The sequence below is a fragment of the Cyprinodon tularosa genome, unplaced genomic scaffold (assembly GCF_016077235.1).
Source record: "Cyprinodon tularosa strain WSP-4 unplaced genomic scaffold, ASM1607723v1 ctg51, whole genome shotgun sequence".
In the NCBI taxonomy this organism is placed as follows: Eukaryota; Metazoa; Chordata; class Actinopteri; order Cyprinodontiformes; family Cyprinodontidae; genus Cyprinodon; species Cyprinodon tularosa.
In genome coordinates, this window is record NW_024039241.1 from 1436775 (window position 1) to 1462233 (window position 25459).

Sequence of the window (25459 nt, forward strand, 5' to 3'; positions counted from 1 at the left end):
CTCCCTCTCACCGCTGAACCTGCCGCTGCCGCGGTATAACCGGCATCTTATATCTAGCTGCTTGGAGGTGAGTGTTATCGCTCTTACCGGTTCACACTCCATGCCGCGTACGCTGCTTGGACGCTTCTGGTCGCATGCGGTAGCCGCGCAGATGCTGTGAGAGGGGTGGAGCTTGGAGGTGGGGCATGAGTGAAGCAGAGAGGGTGGGGGAGTGGCGTGAAACCTGTTTTTCTTCAAATTTTCAGTCGAAGTCTGCTCTCTTCTCAATGTAACAGACTGCAGCTTTAATGTGTAGGTTTTTACCGTAGAGAGGTCTAAAGTTCAAGAACTGCAAAAACTGAAAACCCACCAAAGAATTTTACATTTTAAAGAGTGGTGCAGTGTAGAGCTATAGAATTATATTAAATAGTTACAGTACAGAACCTGATATTTGCAAATAAAATTTCCTCCTTTGACAAAGAAGAAATCTAATGGGACCTACTTTATCTTTTTTGTTGGCCATGTTAACAGATATGCTGCAACACGCTAACTTATTGAACATGCAAGAAAAAACGTTGCACATGCAATTTTGCACTTATTGGAATCTTTGAAGATGAGGCCCTAAGTGTGCATGCGCAGCAAAGGAGAAACTAGCAAGGAATGGTGTTAGATGCGGCATCAGGATGATCAGCATGAGTGACAACAAATAGATAAGAGGATCCTCCCGGAGCATGAAACCTAAAGAAGATTTTAGAGGGTTTTTTTTGGTAGATATCTATAATTCCAACGTGACAGAAAACACCTAAACAGGGACATAATATATCCTCACGCCTGATGACAAAGGGATTTAGTTGAAATATATACATTTTCTTACTTGCTCGATGCTTTTCAAATATTCAGTCTTTCCAATGAGGCAGCCGCCTGTTGTGGCTACAGCCTCTTATTACAATATAACGTTTGCTGCATTTCTATATCACTTTGTAAGATCAGTGTTCCAAGTTCACTGACTGTATCGGTCTCTTTAAATAAATTATGCTTTATAGACTGATAGCAGAATACTATTGCTAATATTTATAAAAAGGGATTTCAGAACACAATTTGAATTTTAGCTTCTTTAAAAATCCTCCTATCATTCAGGATTAAGATTGAAATGTAAAATTTAGCAGATCTTAGGATCCTTAAGAGTCAGAGCACCAATACCTCCTCCTTCATTGGTATAATTCCCTCTGATGCTAATACTGGCTATATGAAATTGCATTTTGTTTAAAAGATATATGAATGTAAAGATGAAATGCTCAACATGCCTAAAGCCATAATGATACCAATGCCTTAGCCTTGAGCTATATAAAGGGAGGTACGTGTTTTGCATCAAAAAGTATTTCTCAACATCATGCTTATCAAAACTCAGGTGCTGTTGAGAATAGTTAGTTAAAAGGTTTTTCCTGCTTGAACTGGATTTACCAGTAAAGAAGATGCAATGTCATACAATCTATAGGTCATTTTGATCTGTTAAAACCATTGGGAATGTTTTGACAGGCTCTTCAATGTAAATAGGCACTCCTCTCAGGCTGCACTGCTGCACCCAATCAAGCATTGAAGAGAGAGGGGGTGAGCAGAGGAGAGAAAGCAGTGATGTCAAAATAAGGGGAAGAGGGGAGTGGGGAAAGACGTTTCCATAGCAACAAGTACAATTGAGTTTAACTGTGGTTTAGAGACATGAGCAGCAAGCAAATATTTACTTCTTCCTTAAAAGAAGAGAGTCCAAGTATTTTATATAGAATTGGTTAGTGGGAACTTAATGGTGAGTGTTTACTAAATTCAAAGCTATTGATTTCTACTTTCTTTATAATGTTAACAAAGAAGAACGTGTAAAGTATTTTTGTGTACCAAATCACAGAATTTATGAGCTGGCTTCTGCTTCACCAGGATGGAAACTGGTTTTTAAAGAACAATTTGCATGCATATGAGGGTTCCACAAAGCTACTTTTAAAGAATATTAATTGCTGCTTAAATATATGAGGCACCTTATTTATATAATAGTGAAATGTAATGCTGTTGTGTAATGCTTTTACCAAATGGATTTACTAACCTCTTGAGCAATTAAAAAAAAAAGGCTTTCCAATATTTTTTTTTCCATTTGAAAGTGATTGGATAATGGGATGTTTAAAAAAAGAATGAAAGAAAAAACTTGTATAAGTATGTTTTAAATATGATTAAACTACTGTCTCAATACAGATTTAAAGATACCTTATTTAAGATAGCTATTGCTATTGCTGAAGATGGTCACTTAGAATATCCAGTTCACCAAGTGACAGTATAGTCAAATATATAATGTTACATTTCAAAAGAATTGAAATCAATACAAGGACATTAGCTGTGTAATGCAATTTTACCCTATCAATAGATGTGGTAGATAGCTGTTAAATGTGATTCTATCTGTTCACTAATGAGTGCTGTATCTTTTCATAAACAGCTTAAAAAAACACACACAAATGTATGCAGCAACAAAAAAGAAACAGTACATATGCTGGCCCCTATGGTGGCACTGTGACGGAATAGCCCTCAGATCGCTAACTAAAACAGCAAATTTGCATACAGCTCATGAAAGGTAAACACAAACAAAATCAGGCTAAGGAGGCATATGCGGGTTAGAGAGGTAAGTAGAGCTACAACATTAAAAACAAGATGCAGCGTGACACTAAAATATGAAACCCTTATTATCTGAATTGCCAACTTTAGAACCTGGTATCATAAACTATTTGATATGGTCTCCCAAAATGCTGGATCTATCTCACAAAATACCTTTGCAGTTATAACTAATCTCATCTGTGTGTGGATGTGGCAAGAGTATTTCTTTTGGACAAATGATTGTTGTTGCACTATACCTAAATAAACACTTTAAACTGATTGGCCTCTATAGAATAACTATGTCATAGCATTTGATAACAAAATGCATTGATTTTGTATTTGTATGTAATATGCAGCACACTGGATATTTGCATGTTAAAGTTTAGATTAGGCAGCAAAGGTTATAAAAGGGGTTTCAATACAACCTTTATTTGCTGTTATCATTAGACTTACGCTGACCAGAAGCCATGTTATATGGGAGATGTTACTATACCTGAAATGATTAGGGACTTGGGCTGCACAGTGGAACATTGGGTAGCACTGTTGCCTTCCAGCAAGAAGGTTTTTGAATCGATTCCCTGGAATCGATCCAATGCATGGAATTTGCATGTTCTCCACATGCATATGTGGGTTCTCATGCCAGGTACTTTGGCTTCCTCCTATAGTCGAAAAACATGACTGTTAGGTTAATCGACTTCTCTAAATTGTCCTTAGGTGTGGATGTGTGGAAGCGTTATTGTGTGTCTCTGTGTTACCCCGCAACACACTGGCGACCTGTCCAGGGTGTACTCTGCCTCTCACCCATGCAGTAGACTGTCGGGGGTAGGCAACGGCCACACCTAGACCCTGACAAGGAATTAGCTGGAGAAGATGGATGGATGGATGGATGGATGGATGGATGGATGGATGGATGGATGGATGGATGGATGGATGGATGGATGGATGGATGGATGGATGGATTCATGGATTGATTAGGGACATAAAAAAGCAGCAGTAGTTTCTGTTAGAGATTATATGGTAGTGAAGTTTGTTTTCACCAAAATTTACTGACTGAATATTCCCACAGATTGTGAGGTAAATGACTTCCTGTTTTCCATGAAGATATATTATTATAGTGGTAGATCTTTGATTCAGAGCTACATTCTGACGTTGATGGAAGCCATGCTCTCATCTTGCAAGATCTTTAATAAGCCTCACTGATTGATTTATCAAAGGAGTGCTTGGATAATCTCATGTTTCCACAACATGTGTCTGTGCAATTTAAGATTAGAAGATAAAAGCAATTACTCTTGTCAAATGTACACACAATGGCCACAAACAATATATGATTTTAAGCCATCTGGCTGAATGGATTCAAATGGTGGTTTGACATTTTTGTTGTTGACCAGCAGACATTTTGTCACTGGTTTTGAAGCCTCATTTTTCAGTTTTGAATCATTTCTACGTATCCTTGCATGTCTGTGTCAACAATAAATCAAATAAACGGCTAGACAAATTACAGTTCGTGTCCTGTGCATCCTCAAATAGGCTGGGTTTGTCTGTCAGTTCTGTCAATACATTGTAGTTGTATATAAATTACAGTAATTACAGTAGAGTGTTTATCGACAAAGGTTTGTAATGGTAAAAAGCAAATTTTTATATTGTGAATGTACATATTTCTTTGATGTTCTTTTAGAAAATATATTATTTTAGTCTGTACTGCATTGAAGGATTATTTCTTTGATTAATTAGTTGATTTTTATCTTAATTGATTTACCAGATTCATTGGATTAATCGTTTAATCTCAAAGTAAAAAAAGAAAAAAGAAAAGTTTAGGTGGAAGGAATAGGTAGGGGTAGAGACCGCAATCACTACAGACTCCCGTGCCTTTCAGTTTAACAAGACAGTAATTGTCAAAAACTGACCATTCACAATACTCTCCTGCAACTAAGCAAAGAAAGAATAGGCAGCGAGAACAACCCAATGAGAAATGTGTTCTTTTTAGATCATATTTGTACTCTCTTTTGCTTGATAATCTCTTAAGAAAGCTTCTCCAATTGGAAATACTGCCTTTGTTTGCCATTTTCTTTTGTCTTATGCTCATGCACTCAGCACTCGCTGTGCTCACGTGTGATTTGACACTATTTACATTGCAAAAAAACTTTTCAAACTTTTAACATGACATTTGCCCATATTCCTATCAATCACAAACATGAAGATAAACAGGCATTAACACAAAACAACAGCAAAAAAACAACAACGCAAAAGCTCGACTAAGAGCTACAAGCACTGACTCAGACTTCAGATTCCCCAGATTACAGTCTGATTGAGCATCTGTTGGATGTGCCGAAAGCCTGATCAACAGTAGCTCCACCTATAACCTAGAGGATCTGAAAAATTCTGTTGCCAGAGACACTAAACATTCTCATAGGCCCTCCTGTGCCCCAGTGGTTCTAAGCTGTTTTTGCACATCAAATAAATTGTATTAGGCAGTGGGTTGTTTTTGCATGATAGCTATGGTGACTTACTCCATGCTGCAAGAATTTTATATACTGTTATCTGGTGTGAAATATTTATATGCGGTTACCCTTAGTTGCTCACTTACTCTCAGTTTCAGTGGCCTAATGTTTATGTGAAATACATATCATAAATCTTCTGCTTTTTTAACCCCAGGATTTGAAGCTTGGGTTTATACTGTGACTGTCAACATGGCAGGCTGAAACTCTAAGTAGTTATGAATGTTTATGCATGTGTTTTACACTGGCAGAATAGATAATAAGCATAATCCCACATAGCAAGTGAGCTGAATCGCTTCTTGGGCTGAGGCTTACTGCAACACCCCAAAGTGTAGTCTGCAGCATGTGAGGTGTTCTTAGATAACCACAGGCCAGAGGAAAAAGCTAGGCTCTGCATAAATTTTTGCCTATATACTGTTTCTTCCTTTTATATCTTATCACTTACTTCTGAAATACCAGCGTCTTTCTGTTTAGCACTTGCAGTGAAGATCCAGAAAAGGTGGTTTTAGGCTACACAAGACTGATTTAAGGTGCAGCAGCTGTACTTGGTGATTCCTTTAGCCAAAGGACACCAGTGGACACCATGGTATTATCCTCCTTCCATCACCATGTTTATGCCAAAGACTAACACTTCCATGCCTGTGCAAGCACATGTGCATGCACTGGTATGAAACTGTAGTACAAAGCCTCGTAGCTATGCTAAAAAAAGAATGACTAGAGTCTATAAAAAGGGCACACATAAAAAAGCTTACAGTGGAGTAGGAATTGTAATCAAATTGCTCATAGCGTGTTGTAAGGCAATGATTTGAAAACAGTACATTTTATTTAAAATATACAGTATTATCAGTTAAATAGCTGGAAAGATATACATTATCCAGTGTAAGGATGTTAATTCACCACACTCTATGATTAATTAAGCTTTTTTACTAAGACTGCAAATCCCCAAGCTTTTGTTTGTTGACCTCCAGATACTTGAATTATTGACAATGCAAGCTGTCTCTTAAAGTTAGAATCAGCCTGTATCCAAACATGACATTGCCCACAGCTACATCGACTGGTGAATTTAAAGTCAACTACCCAATGTGTGAGCCACATTAACAGATTGCAGTCTAATTTTTTTTTCTGTTTTGAAGGCAGAAAAACAACCAGATTTCCTGTGTTTTTTCTTACCATGGTGGTGTGCATTATTGGACGATCATTTCGCTTTGTTCCATGATTACCAAGCTTATTTCTTGTAATTAAGACTTTTAATTTGCAGCTCGGATTTGTGGTTGGCACTGCAAGCTAAATATGTGTTTGGGCTACTGTCAGATTCCAAATGTATTCCGAACTCATCTTTGGTAATTTTTAAATCAGTTATGCCAAGTTTATTTTATTTTTCCCTAAATGTTCAGATTTTTTATTAACCCTTACTAATGAAGAAAATCTAATTTTTAGACAAACCATTTTGAATACCTTAATTTTTTCTTATGACGCATTTCTTTGTAGCAGCTTTGGTTTATTGAATTATATCCAGTCAATGCTGATGGTTTTTCGATGGGGACTCTTAAGGATTCTTTTGAAAATTGTGGAAGAAATGCCAAGTTTAATTGCAGAGAGATTACATGTTCTCCCATATCTAGGTCACTGTTTTTCCGCTTGAATTGTTTATTTTTCTTTCGGTCTCTCAGCTCTCTTCAGTTAAAGGCATTAGCAGCTTGGATGCTTGGAAATCCTGTGAATATTAAATGTTTACCTACTGGAGACCTAATATGTCATCTAAGGATACCAGAACTATAGCAAAACATGGTGGTGTCAGCTTCATGATTTGAGATGTTTCTTTTTATCTCAAGTGTAAGCCTTAGGCAAATCCCTAAGGAACTGCTAACAGTTACAACTACAAGTTGAGGTTGTATACAAATAAAGAATAGAAATGAAAAACAAATTAATTTGAAAGATTTCTTATCAGTCATAAACCCAGCCCGATCTTGCTGAGAAGGAGCCATAATTTTATCTACAGCAAGATAAAGCTCTAAACAGCTGGATTTACCTCCATTAATTCTCAACACACCCAAAATGTTTCAAAGTAGGGTCATAGTAATTGTTTACGCCAAAACTGCTTTGTTCAGGGATCCTACATAATATTAAAGGAGAAAAAGAAATTAATTTTACTTCTAGTTAGAAATACTATCTAACCCTAACCGAATCCTTAATCTTAACATAACCCTAACCTAATCCCTGGTATTGTTACCACATAATATTTTTAAAATACGCTCACATTGTTGTTCAACATGAATCTGTAAAAAGTCCACTGTAACATTTCTTACATTGCTTCATTATAATGGATTTGCCTTTTTTTATGTGAATATGTGTATCTCCTTGTGCAGTGATATTTTACTCTTGATCCCAGGAGCATATTGTTTTTTTTTTCTAACAATATTATCTAATGAAAGACAATATTGTGTTGAGGGATCTCATGTTGTCACAAAGTATAGCTTAAATGGTACATTATGATTACTACGCAAATTGGTTTAGGCATTAGTTTAATATATATTACATGACTACCAGGACCTAAACTTTTTCAGCAAGCTACTTCATTTGTAGATAACTAATTATATTCCTCTCGGCTTGGTGCTATTAGTTGTCAGTAGTGGTAGCTTTAAAATGGAAGAGTGTGCAAGTGTTGTGTTTCAAACAGATCGCCTACCAGAAGTTCACATGCAGATTGAATTTCCAGACCTCACAATGGCTTTTTTGTAATTTGGCCACCCCATCATTTGAATGAGTCTCTGGCCTTTAACAAGACTTGAGCTGCAGGATCTTGTACAGTTCTCTTTAATGTTGGGAAGGTGAGCTGTTTGGTGGAGGGCAATTAGAAAACCTCCATAGGTCTTAGAGAAGAGGAAATCCTGCTCTACCTTCATTTAGGAGAGAGCCAATTAGTGGTTGACTAACACTGATTTAATTGGATGGACTCTCAGACTGCAGGTGTGATGCTATTGTTTTAAAGAACTCAGCTCCATAAAGAGAAAAACATTTAGTGATTGAGTGGGAAAAGGATATAGAGTTCATGTGTTGGAAAGTCCCTGTGGAACCCTCCTCCCTCTGTCAGCTTGTATGCATATAGTCTAGTGATGGTTTTGCATTGTTGCTTTTAATGGAAAGAGCAGTGTGGTGAGACAGTTGAAAAGGTTTAAAGCCTCGCTTAGTCTTGTATGAATTTATGACATACTGTAAAATTAAATTATTCAGGGGATCTGAAAGAAAAAAATGTGAGATTCTAAACAATTCACATGTCACCTTTATGTGTTATCTGTTTAATAGTTTCTATGCTGCAATAAGGCTGAAACCAGGTACATGTTACCTCTGAAATTTTCCATCATACCTTTCCTACAGTCTGAAGTGTCCTTAATGAGATGCCAGAACACTCTTCTCCTAGATGACAACTCTCGCCCTCTCTGAGAAGTGTTTGTTAGAGACTACCACCATGATTTGGGAGCTGAGAAATGGGCTGTCAGCAGTCTTGAACTTAACCCCATTAAGCGGTTTTGGGATTAGCTTGGCCCTGGGGTTCTTTGCAGAGTACCAACCCAACCAAGATGGCTGATTTTCTAGGAAACCTTGTTGAGAGAAAAGGTTAAAAAAAACAATCCATTGGACTAGGGCTGCAACAACGAATCGATAAAATTGATAAAAAATCGACTTTTAAAAGTGTTGGCAACGAATTTCATCATCGATTAGTTGTGTCGTGCGATTAATGCGTCATCCGCCGCCGTCGTCATCACTGCCACTTGATTGAAACGCGGGAAGAAAAAAATACGGTAGTGCAAAGGTAGCACAGGTGCGCAAAGGCTGTTTTCAAAAGGCAGTAAAGTCAACTGTTCTAACGCAAGCTGCGTCTCAATTCGCAGACAGCCTGCGCTTTGTAAAGCGAAAAAAGTCATAGCTATAACAAATACCATGGCACGGAAGCACCACTGTTATGATGCAGCACCTGAAAAGGAAACACGTTGGAGCCTTCGATGGCAGTGAAGAGAGCTTATCAGCAGGGTGAGCGACCATGTTTGTTTCATTTTAAAGTGGGGAAACGTAGCTTTAGTTTCTCAGGTAGCTCATCTGATGCCTTCCTTACCTTGTTAGTAGGTTACAGACAGTGATAAGGTTGGCTACTTATTTTACTTTTATTTGAATTAGCTTAAGCGGCGTTTCTATTTTCTTTATAAATAAATGAACTTTCAAATTATGAGGGCAAGGCTTTTAAAGTTTAAATCTTCTGGCAAAGATATAGTAAAGAAGATCCTGCAATTTATGGAAGTACAGCAGAATAAAATCCAGCAAGATCAGTAATATGTCAATTAATTATAGGCTACATTCCCATGTAAATATCTGTCTTTGGAGGATGTGTTTTTTAGCACCCCTACAGTAGTTCTCTCATTTTCTTTCCAAATACAATTTATAATTTAAATCACAGGGCTATTTTTATCTCTATGGTTAAGTATTTTCTCAAGTAGAAACTTTAACTGCTATACTTTCCTGTCTTAAAAGGCAGAACTCTTCCAGTCTAAAAAAACCCTCATTTGTTGAAATGGGGGGGCCTATTGTTTGAACCCCTTAGGGGCTTTTAAAAACAAAAATGTCTTTTTTTGCTCTTTATGAAACAAAGTACCCTATATTTTGTGGATATACAGGTACATTTCTCATGTAAGTTTGCGTACTTTTAACACAAACATTTATTTTTCATATTGCACCAGTGCAGTTAATGAGCAAGCTGTACTTGTGTGCTTGTTTGTTCTGTCTAAAATGTTTATTTTGGAATAAAGAGGTTAATATAAAAAAATATTTTTTGTCCGATTAATCGAAAAAATAATCGGCCGATTCATCGATTTTTAAAATAATCGTTAGTTGCAGCCCTACACTGGACTTTGTTTCCAAGTTTGAAGACGTTTTGCTTTCCATCCAGGAAGCCTTTTCCAATTCAAAATGTCAGAAATAGCGTTACGTTCGAAGCTTCATAGAGTGAACCAAAAAGAAAGCCTTGTTTTGGCTTAGAAAACATGCAAATTGAACCGGACGAACGGGTTTGCACCTTAGGAATGGGCAGTCATTTAGGTTCTTTCTTAGCCTGCAATACCTGATGCTGGTCTATAATCTGAAAGGGGGGTCGTTATTTTATACTTGTTGAGGGAAGTGACGCTGTATCCCCGCAGTGTGTGACAAAGCTGGTGACCAGCATGAGGAGATGCCAGACTCTTGTGTGGTTGTGTACAGCTTTCTCACACACTACAAGCCCCTGTTTTTTTTAACAGGGTTCAACTGTCAGCATTTCTTGCTTCCTATACTAAGACGTCCAGTCCATGTGACGAAACCAAACATGAGTCGATAGGAGAGGAAATTCTTTGCGCTTGTCAAAAGGGACTTGGCCTTTAGTGTTCATAGTCTACATAACTGTCATGATTGGATCAATGGACTTAACCCACATGCAGAACACCAAACTGGAGACAGAGGAAAATTTAACAATGTTTATTTAGGACAACACACAGAGTTAAGGAGGACTGGTTCTGGTGCAGGTCCGGGACTGGTTTCACTGATATCTGAAGAGATGAGAGTTTGGTTAGCCAGGCAGTTAGATGGCTTGATGAAATAAGTTGAATTCTGATTATACCTTGAAGAAGTTCTGATAGATCCTTGAGAGGGGAAACCGGTTGGGTCCAGAGAATGTGGAAGTAGCAGAGAACTCGGCAGCAGCAGCGTCTAGCTTCTGGCAAGAGAGTCTCAGACTTGGGTTTAGCTTCCTAGCTCTTCCCTGAGAGCTGAAGGAGGAATCCAGACTGAAATCTTCAGGTTTAGCTTCCTGCCTCTTCCCTGAGAGCTGAAGGAGGAATCCAGACTGAGACCTTCAGGTTTAGCTTCCTAGCTCTTCCCTGAGAGCTGAAGGAGGAATCCAGACTGAAATCTTCAGGTTTAGCTTCCTGCCTCTTCCCTGAGAGCTGAAGGAGGAATCCAGACTGAGACCTTCAGGTTTAGCTTCCTAGCTCTTCCCTGAGAGCTGAAGGAGGAATCCAGACTGAGACCTTCAGGTTTAGCTTCCTAGCTCTTCCCTGAGAGCTGAAGGAGGAATCCAGACTGAGATCTTCAGGTTTAGCTTCCTTGCTCTTCCCTGAGAGCTGAAGGAGGAATCCAGACTGAGATCTTCAGGTTTAGCTTACTTGGGCAGGCAGGCACGTTTCCAGGTAAAGCTCATCCAGAGCTTCAGACTTCAGTCAGGCTTTCTGTGAGTAAAGAAGACAGAGGCAGGTTAGAATCCAGTTTCTCTCTAGAGTCTACTGTGATTCACTAGATTAACAGAGGCTTAGGTTTTGCTAACCAAACTTGGTCAACACTGCAGCGTCGAAGGAAGGTCTGACTGCTGCTTTTGTAGGAAGGTCTCCTGATGGGTTGATGAGCTTCAGGTGTGCTAGAGGCTCCAGCCCAGGAGACCCACAGCGCACTCTGCTGGAGACAGATGGTAGATCTCCAGATCCCAACAGTAACCCCAGTTCCTGACAGAAAACATATAACAGAAGAGGATCCTCTGCGCCCTCTGGTGGGCAAGCCTCAGGATCCCAACAATAACTCACTTCTGCTCAGGGTCTCACCAAGAGAGCGTGAGTATGTTGCCTGCTGGTACCTCTCATAGGTACCAGCAGGCAGTCTGGTATCATAGAGACCCAGTGACAATTTGCTCTGATCCACCTGCAGCCATGGTAAGGTCCCTGCATTTTAGTGACCATTGGTCGATTCTGCTTGACAGACCAGTCGTTTGGGAATCCATCTGAACCTGGACGTTTCCCTATCACCTTCAAAGGTTGCTCTCTGTCTACTGGCGGGGTGAAAGCAAAAGTGCTCATCTGCCTCAAGTCAATTCTTAGCTATAGGTCTTGCTTTAAATTGCTGTCTGTTATAGATTAAAGTGGAAATGGTCGCTAGTAAACCACTGTTATTTTAATTCAGTCATAGAATGTAAAGCAGTTGTAGTGATAAGTTTTATGGCTTCAGGCCTATAATTTGCAGCACGCTGTTTAAGTGCGACACATGTTTTATCGTTTCTGTTTTGTCAAACACTCAGATTTTCAATGCTCTAAATTAAGTAATCTTTTTTCCAGTACATGAATGTTGCACTAAGTTAAGGTGTTTTTGTCAGTGTGTTGTTTAAAAATGATAAGGAGATTCATTGATTATTGTTATCCTTTTTAACATTTCAGTGTGCTGGAAAATTTGAATGCCTTACTTAAAACTAATTTATGGACATGTAAGGGTTTGAATAAAATGCACCTTGTTAGGTTGAGTATACTTAGGAAACTTGGGGATACTATATTTTACAGATCAGAAAATAAAGGATAAAGGGATTGTTATATTTTAAATCTGTAGTTCCCAAAGTGGGTCGTTAGGGTTAAGGCTCAGTTATTGGGGGGAAAATAAACTGGAAAGGTATATCACTAAAATAATAATAATTTAGAGGTGGATTTTTTGTTACTTAAATGAGATTGTATTTCTTTTATCTCTTTGTATCTCTCTTATTGTATCTCTTTTAGTTTATTGCAATGCACAATTTCCTTCACTTAAATTTAATTTGGGGACAGGTTCAGAAAGAAAAGTTGTTGTACTCCATGTCCTATTTTGCTTAATGAGTCAGGACTTCATTTGACTTAACTTGCCATGATTGACATTGGCCATCGTGAAACTGTTGCATTGTGACTAAAACCCATAATATTGTATTGTATTTTGTTTTTAAGAAATACAAAAATTAAAATTGTCGCTGCTTGTGGTGCTCAGTCAGCCAGATTATGGCAACCACAAATGGACCTACAGGGAATTTGAGGCAATTGGATGCTCAGTTTATTCGAAAATGGTTCAGCAATTGTCTCTATTTTTGGTATAATTTTACAAAATATTTATTTTTACATTTGAAAAACATTTTTCTGTTGTTTTTGTTTTCAAAACCAATGAGGAAAACCAAAGTAAAGAGATAAAATGAATACACTTCACAGTATTTTCCTAGTGGGAATTGTGCAATAATAAAAAGTTTTTGTCATTCTTCTCTTTAAAGCTAAAACAAATCAAAGAAAATTACTTTATCTGCCCAATAAGTCATCCTGTTTGCTCTGGTAACCAGCCTGCAGACATATTACTCATAATTTACTAACGGCAGTTTTAATATAGCGCTGCTTAATTTGAAGGAATGTGTTTGGTAATTTGCCCTCCATGACTTTTCCCCGTTTTCAGACAGTCTCATATGTTATTCTTTCTAACAAGGGAATGTTTAGGAGACTATTTAAAGCCAGCTGACAGCAGTGCCCAGCAGCATGAAGTGGAGGTGCAGGGTTACATTACATTACACATAATTTGGCCAAGCAAATATATGAAGTATATGATGGAGACAGGTTTTTCAGTTTAATACTAAACACATAACTTATTATTGAAATAATAAATACTGTAGTTTGTATAGTTTAAAAATCGAGCACAATTATTCAATTACTTATTTTTTCTGCTACAGTTCACATGAATAATAGGTACTTTTACTTATTTTTAAATAAAAGTATATTTGTTTGCAGGTGACTAAATATGTTAAAGCTGCTAAACATTTCTTTTCTTTTGACACTCTGTGACAAAGCTGCAGTTCTTCCCCAGCTGCACCAGTTCATTCTGTGTGTCAGGAGCTGATTAATTGCTATGATAACTTGTTATTTTTCTTGAGAGGACAAGACTGTGGGCGATAGCAAGGAAGGGATTGTTCCTCTTGTTTCTGTAGCAGGCCTGCAGGAGCCAGAATTGGCTGTTATTTATGTGCATGGTCTTTGGTTTCTATAGATTTGTACTCATTGGCCTTTTCTGTCTGGGAAAAATACAAAATATGTATGCAGTTCCGCCTATGTAAAGATTTCTACCTGTTGGGCAAAAACCATTAGCCTGGGTGCCATTCCGAACTTAGTCCCGCCCACAAAGTTTGAGGTCGGGGAAGTTCGGTCTGGCTCTGCTCCATAGTAGCGCGAGTATTATCGCCCAATGTCAGGCGATCCAATCAAATTGTCAGGGCGGGCTTTATACGATGATGGACAGATGACAAACAGTAACGTAATGAACCACGTGACCAATGCGCGCTTGGGTGACAACAATAATGGCTGCCGCTGGAGAGTTTAGGTGAGTAGATTCTGCTATTAGGTCTGTTCTAGAAGATATCGACAGCAAATAAATTTTAAAAGAGGAACAGAGAAACGCGATCAAGTCTCATCTTCTTATTATAGGTGTGCAACTGCACGCTTTGATTTTTGTGGACAACAACTATGCCTCGCTTAACATACGTCACGCACTCTGTTGCTCTTATTGGTTGTAGGTCTATCCAATTGAGTGCAGAGGCATTTTTTTTCCTGGTTCGTTCAAAACACGCCCCATAATCACAGCTCTATGGAGCAGTATCAGACTCATATTCTGACTAGAATTGAGTCGGACTACGTCAGGCTAAAAAACCATAACTTTCCACTGGGAATGGGGAGCTATGGTCCTTTAATCATAACAGACTTTTTCTTTTCTTTTCTCCACTTTATTAAGTAAATTAATCTTAAAAAAAGGTAAAATGGGTGCTACAATGACACAAGGGTAAATTACTGACGCGTTGGTCCTCAATTCATCTGTCACTTGATGGCATTTAACTTTGCTGCTTGTCTTCTCTTCTTCCTCTGAACTCTATTTTCTGCCAGATGACTTTAAGATGATTGCCTCAAAAAAAAAGGCTATTTAAAATGAAGTAAAACATGTGTAGTTTCCAATTGTTAGTTTTTTTTATAAGAAAGCTCCTACAATTATACAAAATTAAAAAGTGCTATTGTTCTTGTTGACAGTAGAAGAATATTAAAATTTTAAAATCTTGGCTTTGGAAGGTATTCAGTTGTTTCTTTTTTTCAGTACATATTGAAAATTATTATGTCACTATGTATAGGACTAATTAGTCCTTAAATAATGAAGTTAATTGTATTCCTTTATGTTACTTATGTCCCAAAGTACTAAGAAGTGTATGCACCTTTTTGTACTTAGTTCATAATCAGTCTGTAATTGTATCATTTTCTTTTAATTTGTAGTTTCACTCGAAGTTCAGATCACACCTGTTCTTGGTGAGATCAGCCTTGGAGAGTCCAAATTCTTCATGTGTGATGGTAAGTCAGAGTTTCTGTTTGTTTCCATGTGAAAATTAACCATTTAAATAGGTAACAAACCTGTTTAGTATGCTTTGGTTTTGTTACTCAACATAGAATCCCTTATTTTACACATTCATTTTACCTTGGCTGTGTAGTTTTAAAGACTAAAGGGCTGTAGTGATCTGTGCTTTTTCTAAAAAAAAAACAAAAATCTGTTATCTTAAAGCACTTTGAAATCTGACACAGGCCAAAAAATAAATAAAATAAAATGTCTATGAGAATATTGAGAAAGCACTGTTATGCTTTGTGTTAGAATGACCTACTCAAATTCCTGCCCCCCAAAAAATACATAACCTGATGTAGTAAAAGAAGTTAGTCTATTTTTACTGATACTTTTTATTGAGTCTGACTGTGGTTGGGTGATTTGGCAAAGGGCAGACATACTGTACCCTGAAAAACATGCAGTTTGAATTACTGCACTGTCAAAAGTTATAGATAAACATGTAATAAAAAATACAAATAAAATACATTTAAAGTGTTGCTGAAATGTGATAAAAGGTGAAAGGGTTCAAGGTTAAGAATAGTTTTGCAAGGCATTTTATTCGATTCTGCCATATAAACAAGTGATCTTGTCATTCAACTCCTTATTAAATTCAAGGTAAAATTTAGAAAGTACAATACACCTACATTCAGTATTTCATCTGCTGGCTGGCTTCTATTTCTCTGCTTACTGTAGGGGCGAGCCCTCTGCAGATGCCTGTTTGCTTATCTCCTGCTCTGCTCTATGTGTTCTTAGTTGTAGGCGTTGCCAAACATTTGGACTGGTATGGCCCAAGCGGGGATCGGATAGACCCCAATAGACCAGACTTGACTGTAACCCGCACTGATGAGTCATCTTCCACCCTCACATTTTATAAAGCTAAGACTGATAGTGCCGGGATGTACAAGTGTGTCGCTACCAACGGAGACCAGCAAGCAGAGGCAACCATCACAGTAAAAATCTTCCGTAAGTTTTTTTTCCTCTTTCTCTCTGCTGCATGGCAGCCTTTAAAATTAATGAGTGATATGAACATGCAAGGACAAAAATCCTTGTTTGTGGAAGTCATGATATGCTATTGACTGCTGAAATGCAACACATTACTTTTTTATTTTCAAGGGTTTTTCATTAGTTCAGTAAAGTGTTGGAAGGCCATTAAAGGGATGTTTAATGAACCTGTGTGTTGTGTGGTTCCACTGAGAAATGGGTTTTATTTTACTTGAATGCTTAACATCAACAAATGTCCATATGAATAAAACCAGTTTATAAACACAACTTTTTTCTGTCCTCTGGCTGCTTTAGATCTTCATTATAGATAACATATAGATGTAAAGCATTTACAGTAGGCAGTCTGGTACTTCATAATATAAAGACTGCAACTTCATAAATGCTTTTTTTTGGCTTTTTTGCTGTCAGAGCAATATCGGATGTTTAGATTTTATTAAGAAAAATATAACTGATTGAAATTAAGTATAATCTAAGACTTGTTCCAATTTCTCACACTACTTTAGCACATGAATTAACATTTGCTAGTGTGAGGCAAGGCTTATGTTCAAGTTAAAGAACAGCACTAGGAGTAGCAAAATGCAGATAGAGCACACTGTTACACTTAAAAAATACAAGGACATAAGTTAACTGAGGTTAGGTCTTGAACACCATCAAGAATCTGTCAAGTGTGACCATATTCTGCCTGAGTTAAAACGAGGAGCATTTGTAGTTTGTATGTTAACATCAATATATAATAATAGTAATACATATTATATTGACACATTCTTACAAAGCATCTCTAACCTTAAAGAAATTCCTCAAAAATGTCGTGCTGTTACTTACAGTAGCAGCAATTCAAAATGGCCATTCCCATTCAAGCACCAGCCTAGTGGCAGCCCACTTCCCTGCAAATCCCAGCAAAATCCCGTCCAACTTCCAGCCATAGAAATGACCGAGTCCTCCTGGGCGTGCATATTTTTTTTACTCTGACCCCACCCTTTCACTGAATTACAGGGTCTGACCAGGAGATTGGGCTTCTCTTAATATCTGAATGTCCACAAATCATGACAGAATATTTTAGTACAAAGATTGATGTTCAAAAAGGAATTGTAGGGGACCAGCCAAGGGCCCATCAAGGGAATTTGGCAAATTTGGAATGGCTACCACTGTATAGTCTTTTTACAGTGTTGTTACATTGCTGTCACTGCATCTGCAATAGCGAACATAGGATTTTTTAAAGGCATTCCACAGTATTGGTCAGCAGGCTGTAAAGAAAATATGAAGGGACATAAATGTTGTGGTGTTTTGAAAAGGTAAAAGGCAGCAGAGCAAAAATTAGCTTAATAATCTGTTGTTTTGTAATCCTTTGCTTATTTGATAAACTTAGTGTCATGAACCGAGGACAGATGGACCCAGTATTCAGGAGAGACAGTCAGTAGGAAAGTTCAAAAGGTTTATTAAAATTAAAACCAAACAAAAGCAGAGCTGTGGCTCGCGGACACTGCAGGCGGGGGGGGGCACCGCCCAATCTCAGACACTCTAGGGGAGGAAACACAGGTAAGTGACCATGAGAAAACTGATATATGATTATCTGGGTTGGTCACTTACCTGGTTTAACAGTCCAGACCACGAGTGTCCCCAGTGCTGCAGTCCCAGAGGTTATGGTGGAAGCCGATCCTGGTGAGGGATCCAGAACAGACAGGAACAGACAGGAACAGGCAGGATCCAGATCAGACAGGAACAGAGACAGGTGGCAGGATCCAGACTTCCAGGCATGCACAGGCTTCCAGGAGGGTTCAGAGTCAGACTGGGACCAGAAGCATGACCAGGTGGCCACGCACAGGAGCAGACAGGATCAGGTGAAGACAGGCAGGCACAGTGGAAGAGGGTAGCTGAGACAGGACGTAGGAACCGGAACTTGAAGCTGGACTTTAAACTGGTCTCCTCCCTGGAGCCAGGCTTACTTTGATAAAAACTGAACCTCCCCCCATAATAAGCCAAAAACCCAGAGGACTCCACGGGGGAGGAACAGTGGACGATCAGGAGACAAGACAAACACTAAAACCCTCTTTCCACTGGCAGCTAGGATCCAGGACATGAACCAAATAAAAACTGAACAGAAAGACTGACAGAAAGACAAGCAATGATCTGGCCCTGAATGCTCAGGCTGAACTGAATATAAACCAGAGGAAACAGGTGAGGGGAATAAAATATGATGAGGCTGGGAAGGAAGAGGGCAGGTGAGAGGAATTACTAATTAGGGGAGAGCAAACAGGCCAGATCATGACACTTAGATAATGAAAATAGATTTAGAATAAGGAATTGTCAATTTTACCCCTGTATCGTTTCATACCTGTGTGATTTTTGTTGTTTTGAAATCAAATTTTGGAGTTTAGCGGAGCCATGTACAAGGCTATATGCTTTAATTTGGCTTATTAGGCGATGTTTTCTAGCTCACCAAAAAACTATAATAAGCAAAAATAAGAAGAAGAAGGAAAAAGCAATTTCTGCCACTATTCAGCTTATACTTTATTGGAAGAAAATATGTTTTTTTATTCAATTTTACTATGGCTTTTGACTCTATTATATTATGAAAATTTTCATTCTTATTTTTATTTATTTAATTTTATTTTTTTATTCTTTCCACTCACATTAATTGTGACTTTTAGATGAATAGTATAGAAGCACTGAGTGTTTAAATGTGACATCGATGGCTGAATAAAAATGTCTCCAAATTTAGAGAATACTACGCTACAGGAAACGGTTTATTGTTTTGTTTTTACTGCTTTGCTCTTATTCCATGAATAATTCCCTATTGGTTTTTATTAAAAGTTTAAGATTCATTTTGTCTTACTTTTTCTCGTAGAAAGAATAACCTTCACAAATGCTCCATCTCCTCAAGAGTTTACTGAAGGAGACAATGCAAACATTGTCTGTGATGTCACCAGCTCACCTTCACCCACTGTTTTTTGGAAATATAAAGGAGCAAAAATACAGTTTGAAAAAGATGGTAAGTGTTTTTACTTCCTGTTGTTTTCTGTTGGGATCATTGGACTTTTAAATCATCAAGTACTTCGATTATCCATATGATGCTTGTAAAGCTGTCTCTAAAGTGAAACTCACGTATGGAAAAATATTCTCATACAACCTATAAAAAATAATTTAGTATAATTAGGAAAATTTCCTTGCCTCATATAGAGCTGACAAACTATAATGGAAATGTTTTAAGGCACATGCTGGCACCCAAAGAAATGCTACCTAATTATGTGTATGCCGATATGCCTGTGTTACAAAGTGGAAATTGCTTGTGCGCTACCGCTCATGCCTTTTTTCTCCTGGGTTTATCTCTGCTTCAAAAGGAAAAATTTAATTTAATCTGGAATTTGAAAATAATATCCACTGTCTTACTCCTATTTGACACTGGCAGTTTAATAATGTTACTGTTGGTTTTGCTTACTGGAAAACAATAACACATGCTTGTGTGGGTTGCTAGAGCAGTTCCGATGACAGTTATGTGGATCATATTTCATTTGAAAGGGAAAATATTCATGCAGCTTTGGGGCATATTGCTATGTGCCTCAAGCTTGTAGTAGACATGTATAACACACACATACGCATATGCTTACATGTAATATAAATCATAATATCAATTGTTAATAATATCAATTGATATGAACTGTAAAGTTGTAGAGCTGTTGGTAGCACTGGACATTTCAAACATCAGGCTTTAGCTGTACCTTGCAGAGGGTTGAGCAGCAATCATTATTCTAAGCCCTGTTTGAGCCTCTATAAGCTGCCTTTTTGTAACAACACTACAGGTGGGCAGCATACAAGAGGATTGAAAAACCTTTGAAAAGGGATATGTGTTCAGACAGTGTACATATACCAAATTCACAAGTAAACATGTTCTCCTGTAAGGCTTACATCACCGACTATAAATATCTGCACCACCTTAAAGATCATCCATCCATCCATCCATCCATCCATCTTCCTCCGCTTATCCGGGGTCGGGTCGCGGGGGCAGCAGCTTAAGAAGGGAGGCCCAGACTTCCCTCTCCCCAGCCACTTCTTCCAGCTCTTCAGGAGGAACCCCAAGGCGTTCCCAGGCCAGCCGAGAAATATAGTCTCTCCAGCGTGTCCTGGGTCTTCCCCGGGGCCTCCCCCCGGTGGGACGTGCCCAAAACACCTCACCAGGGAGGCGTCCAGGAGGCATCCTAAACAGATGCCCAAGCCACCTCAACTGGCTCCTCTCGACGTGGAGGAGCAGCGGCTCTACTCCGAGTCCCTCCCGGATGACCGAGCTTCTCACCCTATCTCTAAGGGAGAGCCCAGCCACCCTACGGAGGAAACCTTAAAGATCATCACTTATGTAATGGCCCTAAATGATTCTGCCTCTTGCAAATGGACAGGAAGTAACATAAGAGATGCTTGATCTTCTTCAATTTTCACATAAATGCTTAAAAAGCAAAAGTAATAGTTGTTTGAAACATGCACTTAATTTCTAAACATTCATAAAATGGCTAATGTAGACTGGCTCCACAAAGCTTATGTGGCATTTATTTGAATCTATAAAATCTTAAAATTTAGTTCTGTACAAAACTTAAATTTACATATAAGCAATAAGTGTAAGCAGTAAGAGTTTTCATACAGATATATAATAAAATTAATGCAACTACAAGGAAAACCTCTAAGTTGACATTTGCAAACTTTCACTTACACGGTCCACATAGATGGAAGCTACAAAGATTGAGTGCTGGATTCAAATATATGATAAAAAATGTGTTCAGCGAAAAAAAAAAGAATTATAAGGAATCACTGCGAGAGAGAGGATTTAGAGGAGTTTTACAAGTCCTGGACGTCGGCTTAAAAACTATACAGAATACCCTGTATAGTTTTTAAGCCACTCCTGAATCGTCTTAACTGAGCAAAAGGAGAAAAACAAGTGAACTGTTGCCTGGCGGGGAAAATTCCTCTGTTCAGATTAAAATTTATACTTTTTTTTATCACTTGAAAAATACAGAAATTAGCAACAGATTTTGCGAGAGGTCCTATGTGAAATTTCCACTGTGACTGACAGATTTGTGAAGCCATGTCATTTGCTGCTGTTGGTCCACAGAGTTTTATCAAATTGCGAATCGGCACAACAATATCCGAGGAAATGTCATGATTTTCTCAGCTAAAGAGCTTTATGGAGATGTTTACATTACCTTGTAGGGTGTCACCTCGTAGGACTCTGACTAGTTTGATGATCAGGCTGTTATTATACTAAATCAGCTAATAGAATTAAACCTAATAAAAATTATCTTTAAGATATGCCAAGAGCAAAATAAGAGACATCAATTCCAACAACGGGCAAGTAGTACAGCCTGATCATCTCCATGCCACACCACACTGCTTCAGTAGTATACAGGAAGCCTAAACCAATAATTCATTGCATATACTATCCAGCACAAGGACATACTATACTGTAGGCCATTATTACTGTATCTATTTATAAATAGGTCTTAGGAAATATTCAAATTTTAAGAGGCTGAATTGTAAGTTTTCATTACCTATACACCTTTATGTTATGCATTAACAGAAATCTACATTAAAATGTATATATATGTGTCTCTGTCTGCTTGTCTGTCTGTCTATCCAACTATTTACATCTATCTATCTACATGTATATACTGTAAATGAGTCGTCCAATCTGCTTATTAATAATAAAAATAATTTATGCTTAGTATATATTTTGGTTTAATTACTATGTATGTTGCCTCTTTGATTAAAAGGTTTAATTTACTATATTGTCTTTATTACTTGTTTATTATCCTTTTATTCACTTTACTATCATTTTATTAACTTTAAATAAGGTGGACTGAATGGATCTGGTTTTGGACTTTCACGTTTGTTTTAAAGCTCACATATATGATATATGGTTAATATGCTCTAGAAAGGAAAGCTTTTTTGGCATATGTGGCTGCTGTGCAATGATAGTTATACTCTAAACTTGTCAGAGTAACTCCCCAAATAATCAATTAATTAATCATCTGTTTTATTTCAGTTCGTTTCAAGGTACTGAGCAACAACCACCTTCAAATCCGTGGCATAAAGAAGACAGATGAGGGCTTGTACGTGTGTGAGGCTCGCCTCATGTCACGCGGCGAGATTGATATGCGTCCCATCAGCGTAGTGGTGAATGGTTAGCAACCTCTTCACATCATTTCCAATTCCTTTTTGCTACCTGCATGTTTTTGTGTGTCAGGTGTAACCCGATACACAAGAAGTCATAGATATAAAGGGGAATGACAGGGTTTGGTATCATTATAGACACAGTTGCCCACAGCAACTGCTTATCAAAGATATTCTATGCTAATGAAGCTTATTTCCAGCAATGTCTGAGAGACAAAACAACACTGGATTAGTGCTCTGAATGTGTAAGAGTGACTGATTCTGTCTCTCATTCTGCAAGTTGTGTTTTCCTTGCTTTTTTACATCTAAAACACTATTTACAAGCTTAGAGCTACATACATTATTACAAGACACTCCACACTTATGGATGTGATAAAAGCCTTAAAAATGTACCGATGTTTTGTTGCAGTATCATTATGTATCTCAGAAAAACTACATAAACTACTACATTGTGGATTTTTCCATATACTCTCATCTTAAGCTCAACCCTCTTGATTTTCAATAAAATAGAGCCTGTGATAGCCTTGGAATAATGTTGATTTTATGTTTGGTGAATTATTTCTTTGTTGTTTTGGCCACAGAGTTTTTCTATCAACATCGCAAAAGATCAAATGAAGATAATATTTTCTGTTTTCTGGTAGAGTTCACCACGTTTTCATTTCAATGTCCTTTCAGCCAGGTTCATAGAGCCTTTAGGAAAAATCATTCCCAAAGCATCACAAGTCCTCCCCTCTGCCTAACAGCTGGCATGATGCAATTTTGTGCAGGTTTACACTGAAGCCAAACAATTATTTCAGCGTTCTAGCTTAAGTGCCTTAAACATTGACCGACTCCATTCAATTAAATTGTTGCCACTTTAGCTTTTTTTGCCAAAACCAGCTGATATTTTAATTGTATTAATATCGGTTCTCCTGGAAACCTTTCTGCAGTCCTCTAATAGGGAGCTTTGGAGATTATTTAATTTTCCTTAACATCCTACTCACTGTGTCTGGTAGAAAGATAAATGTGGGTCCTCATCTAGCTCTGTTTGGCACATTTCCAATTGTTGAAAACTCTTATTTTATTGCTCTCACTATAGATATGGCAAAGCTACAGGGAAGCCTCTTTCAAGTAATTTCAAGACTTTTTAAATCACTTACATCTGCATTGCTTGAATTTCATGTTCTATTGTCTTTCTGATTTACCCTTTTCTGGATCTATTTAGTTATTAGTTTATAAATGCATCTAGCTTTATTTCTTTATTTTTTCTTTTGTTTAACCATTTATAAATCTCTGTATGTATTAGTCCTCCCAACCATCAGAATATGGCAGTCAGAGGTGAATGCCACGGCAGATGTTGCCCAGCCTGCCACTTTGACTTGTGCTGTTGACGGCTACCCAGAACCCATGGTGACCTGGATAAGGTAAATCTCTGAGATTTATGGAGAGCTGTATTCATTATTACTCATTCCAGATATGAGTATTGTATATGTCTTTTTAGAAAGCATAGAAATGCATCTAACACATACTTCTGCATCTAGGAATAGTGTTCCTAAATTTTACACAAAAAACATCTCGTTAATCCATAATTATTCACCCTCCTGGTGGATTTTGATTTAAAATTTATTTAATTTCATCCTTTTTTTCTGTTTGGATTTATGTAAATTTTCTTTAAATAGTTTAATGTGTTAGCTTCAAATTAAGCAGAAACTTGTCCCACAATTTTATCAAGTAGCTTGTACACCTGAACAACTATAAGGTATTAAGCTAAACCCTTATATTTATTTGTGATATGCATTGATTGTCATACAGAACAGTAAGGTAAATATAATTATACTAAAAATTCATAGCAATAGCATAATTTTGATGAGTTGGCGTAAATCTAAATAATACAAATTTGTGTTAAAACTTTAATACAAGTATAAAAAATGTCTTTGTATGTGAAGGACATTTGAGATCATGAATGATTTATTCATTTCAATAGCATAGGAAACTTAATCACAGGGTATCAAAGGTAAACTGAAATCTAAGAAGCAGCATGTCAACAACAGCAACATTATCTGTGTATCTGAATGCAGCCATTGAAAAGCTTCCGCTTTGTTAAACTTTTTTCCATTTATCTTGTTTCCAAGAGAGCGGATGACTGCAGACTATTTAGATCTTGGGTCACAAAGTGTAGTAAGTCCAAAAAATCCTGCACTTTATGTGTTTTATTGATAGTTTCACTTTATACTGGTGCTGGTAGAGAGGACCAGCATTCTATTAAAAACTTCACTGAAGCACAAAACCAGCTTTCAAATACTGACAAATAGAAGGTCAGAAAACAACACCTCCTCTAGATTACTAGTATTTGTGACAAAGTACCGGTTCTGTAACATGACAAGATAAAGCAAAAAAAAAAAAAAAAAAACTAGCTTATTTTTAACAACTTTCATTTAATTAGCTTAAGAAACTGTACAGATTGCAAAGTAGGGAAAAATATTAAGATGAAGATTAAGTCAGACTAAGATTAGGAGGCATAATCAAATAGAAGATGCAAAAGGGGAAGCTTATAATTGGCATATAACTTCATTTTTATGCATTTACTTTTTAGTTGTGCTCTGGCTTGTAGATGTTGATAGTTTTAGTCCGTTCTATGTTAAAGTATGTACAGTAAAAGCACCGGGAAAAAAGATCACACGCAGCTGATAATGCATCAGAAACTTGCTAAAAAAATGATGAGGCTACATTTGCACATTAAACTAGAACACAAATGTCTAACACAGTATCCATCCCGAAGAATGGTCTGATTTTGGAAGATCATTGTTGCCACCGATTTAACAAAATGCTGCATGTTGTGATTTATTTAGCCGGGAGAAGGGAATCAGTTTTCTGAGCATCAGTGTGGAGACATAAACTGGTGCTACATCAAATGCTTATAATCACCCTGTGGTCTCCTGAGTCTCCCTGTAATTACCACTTTGGAGAATGTCTTAAAAGAAAAAAAAATCAGTTTCAAAATACCACATTTCTCCAAGCATTCAGACATGTTT

At 37.5% G+C, this 25459-nt stretch overlaps 1 protein-coding gene across 19 annotated transcripts in view; it reads left to right on the forward strand.

The window, feature by feature from the left end:
- ncam1b (neural cell adhesion molecule 1b) overlaps window positions 1–25459 on the forward strand; it is a 126439-nt gene that overhangs the window by 47019 nt on the left and 53961 nt on the right. For all 19 annotated transcript variants that reach the window (XM_038303423.1, XM_038303413.1, XM_038303414.1 and 16 more), the window contains exons 2-6: window positions 15194–15268; window positions 16047–16256; window positions 19141–19284; window positions 22321–22458; window positions 23734–23851. In XM_038303423.1, the coding sequence (XP_038159351.1) occupies window positions 15194–15268; window positions 16047–16256; window positions 19141–19284; window positions 22321–22458; window positions 23734–23851 (685 nt within the window). The remainder of the gene's footprint in view (window positions 1–15193; window positions 15269–16046; window positions 16257–19140; window positions 19285–22320; window positions 22459–23733; window positions 23852–25459) is intronic.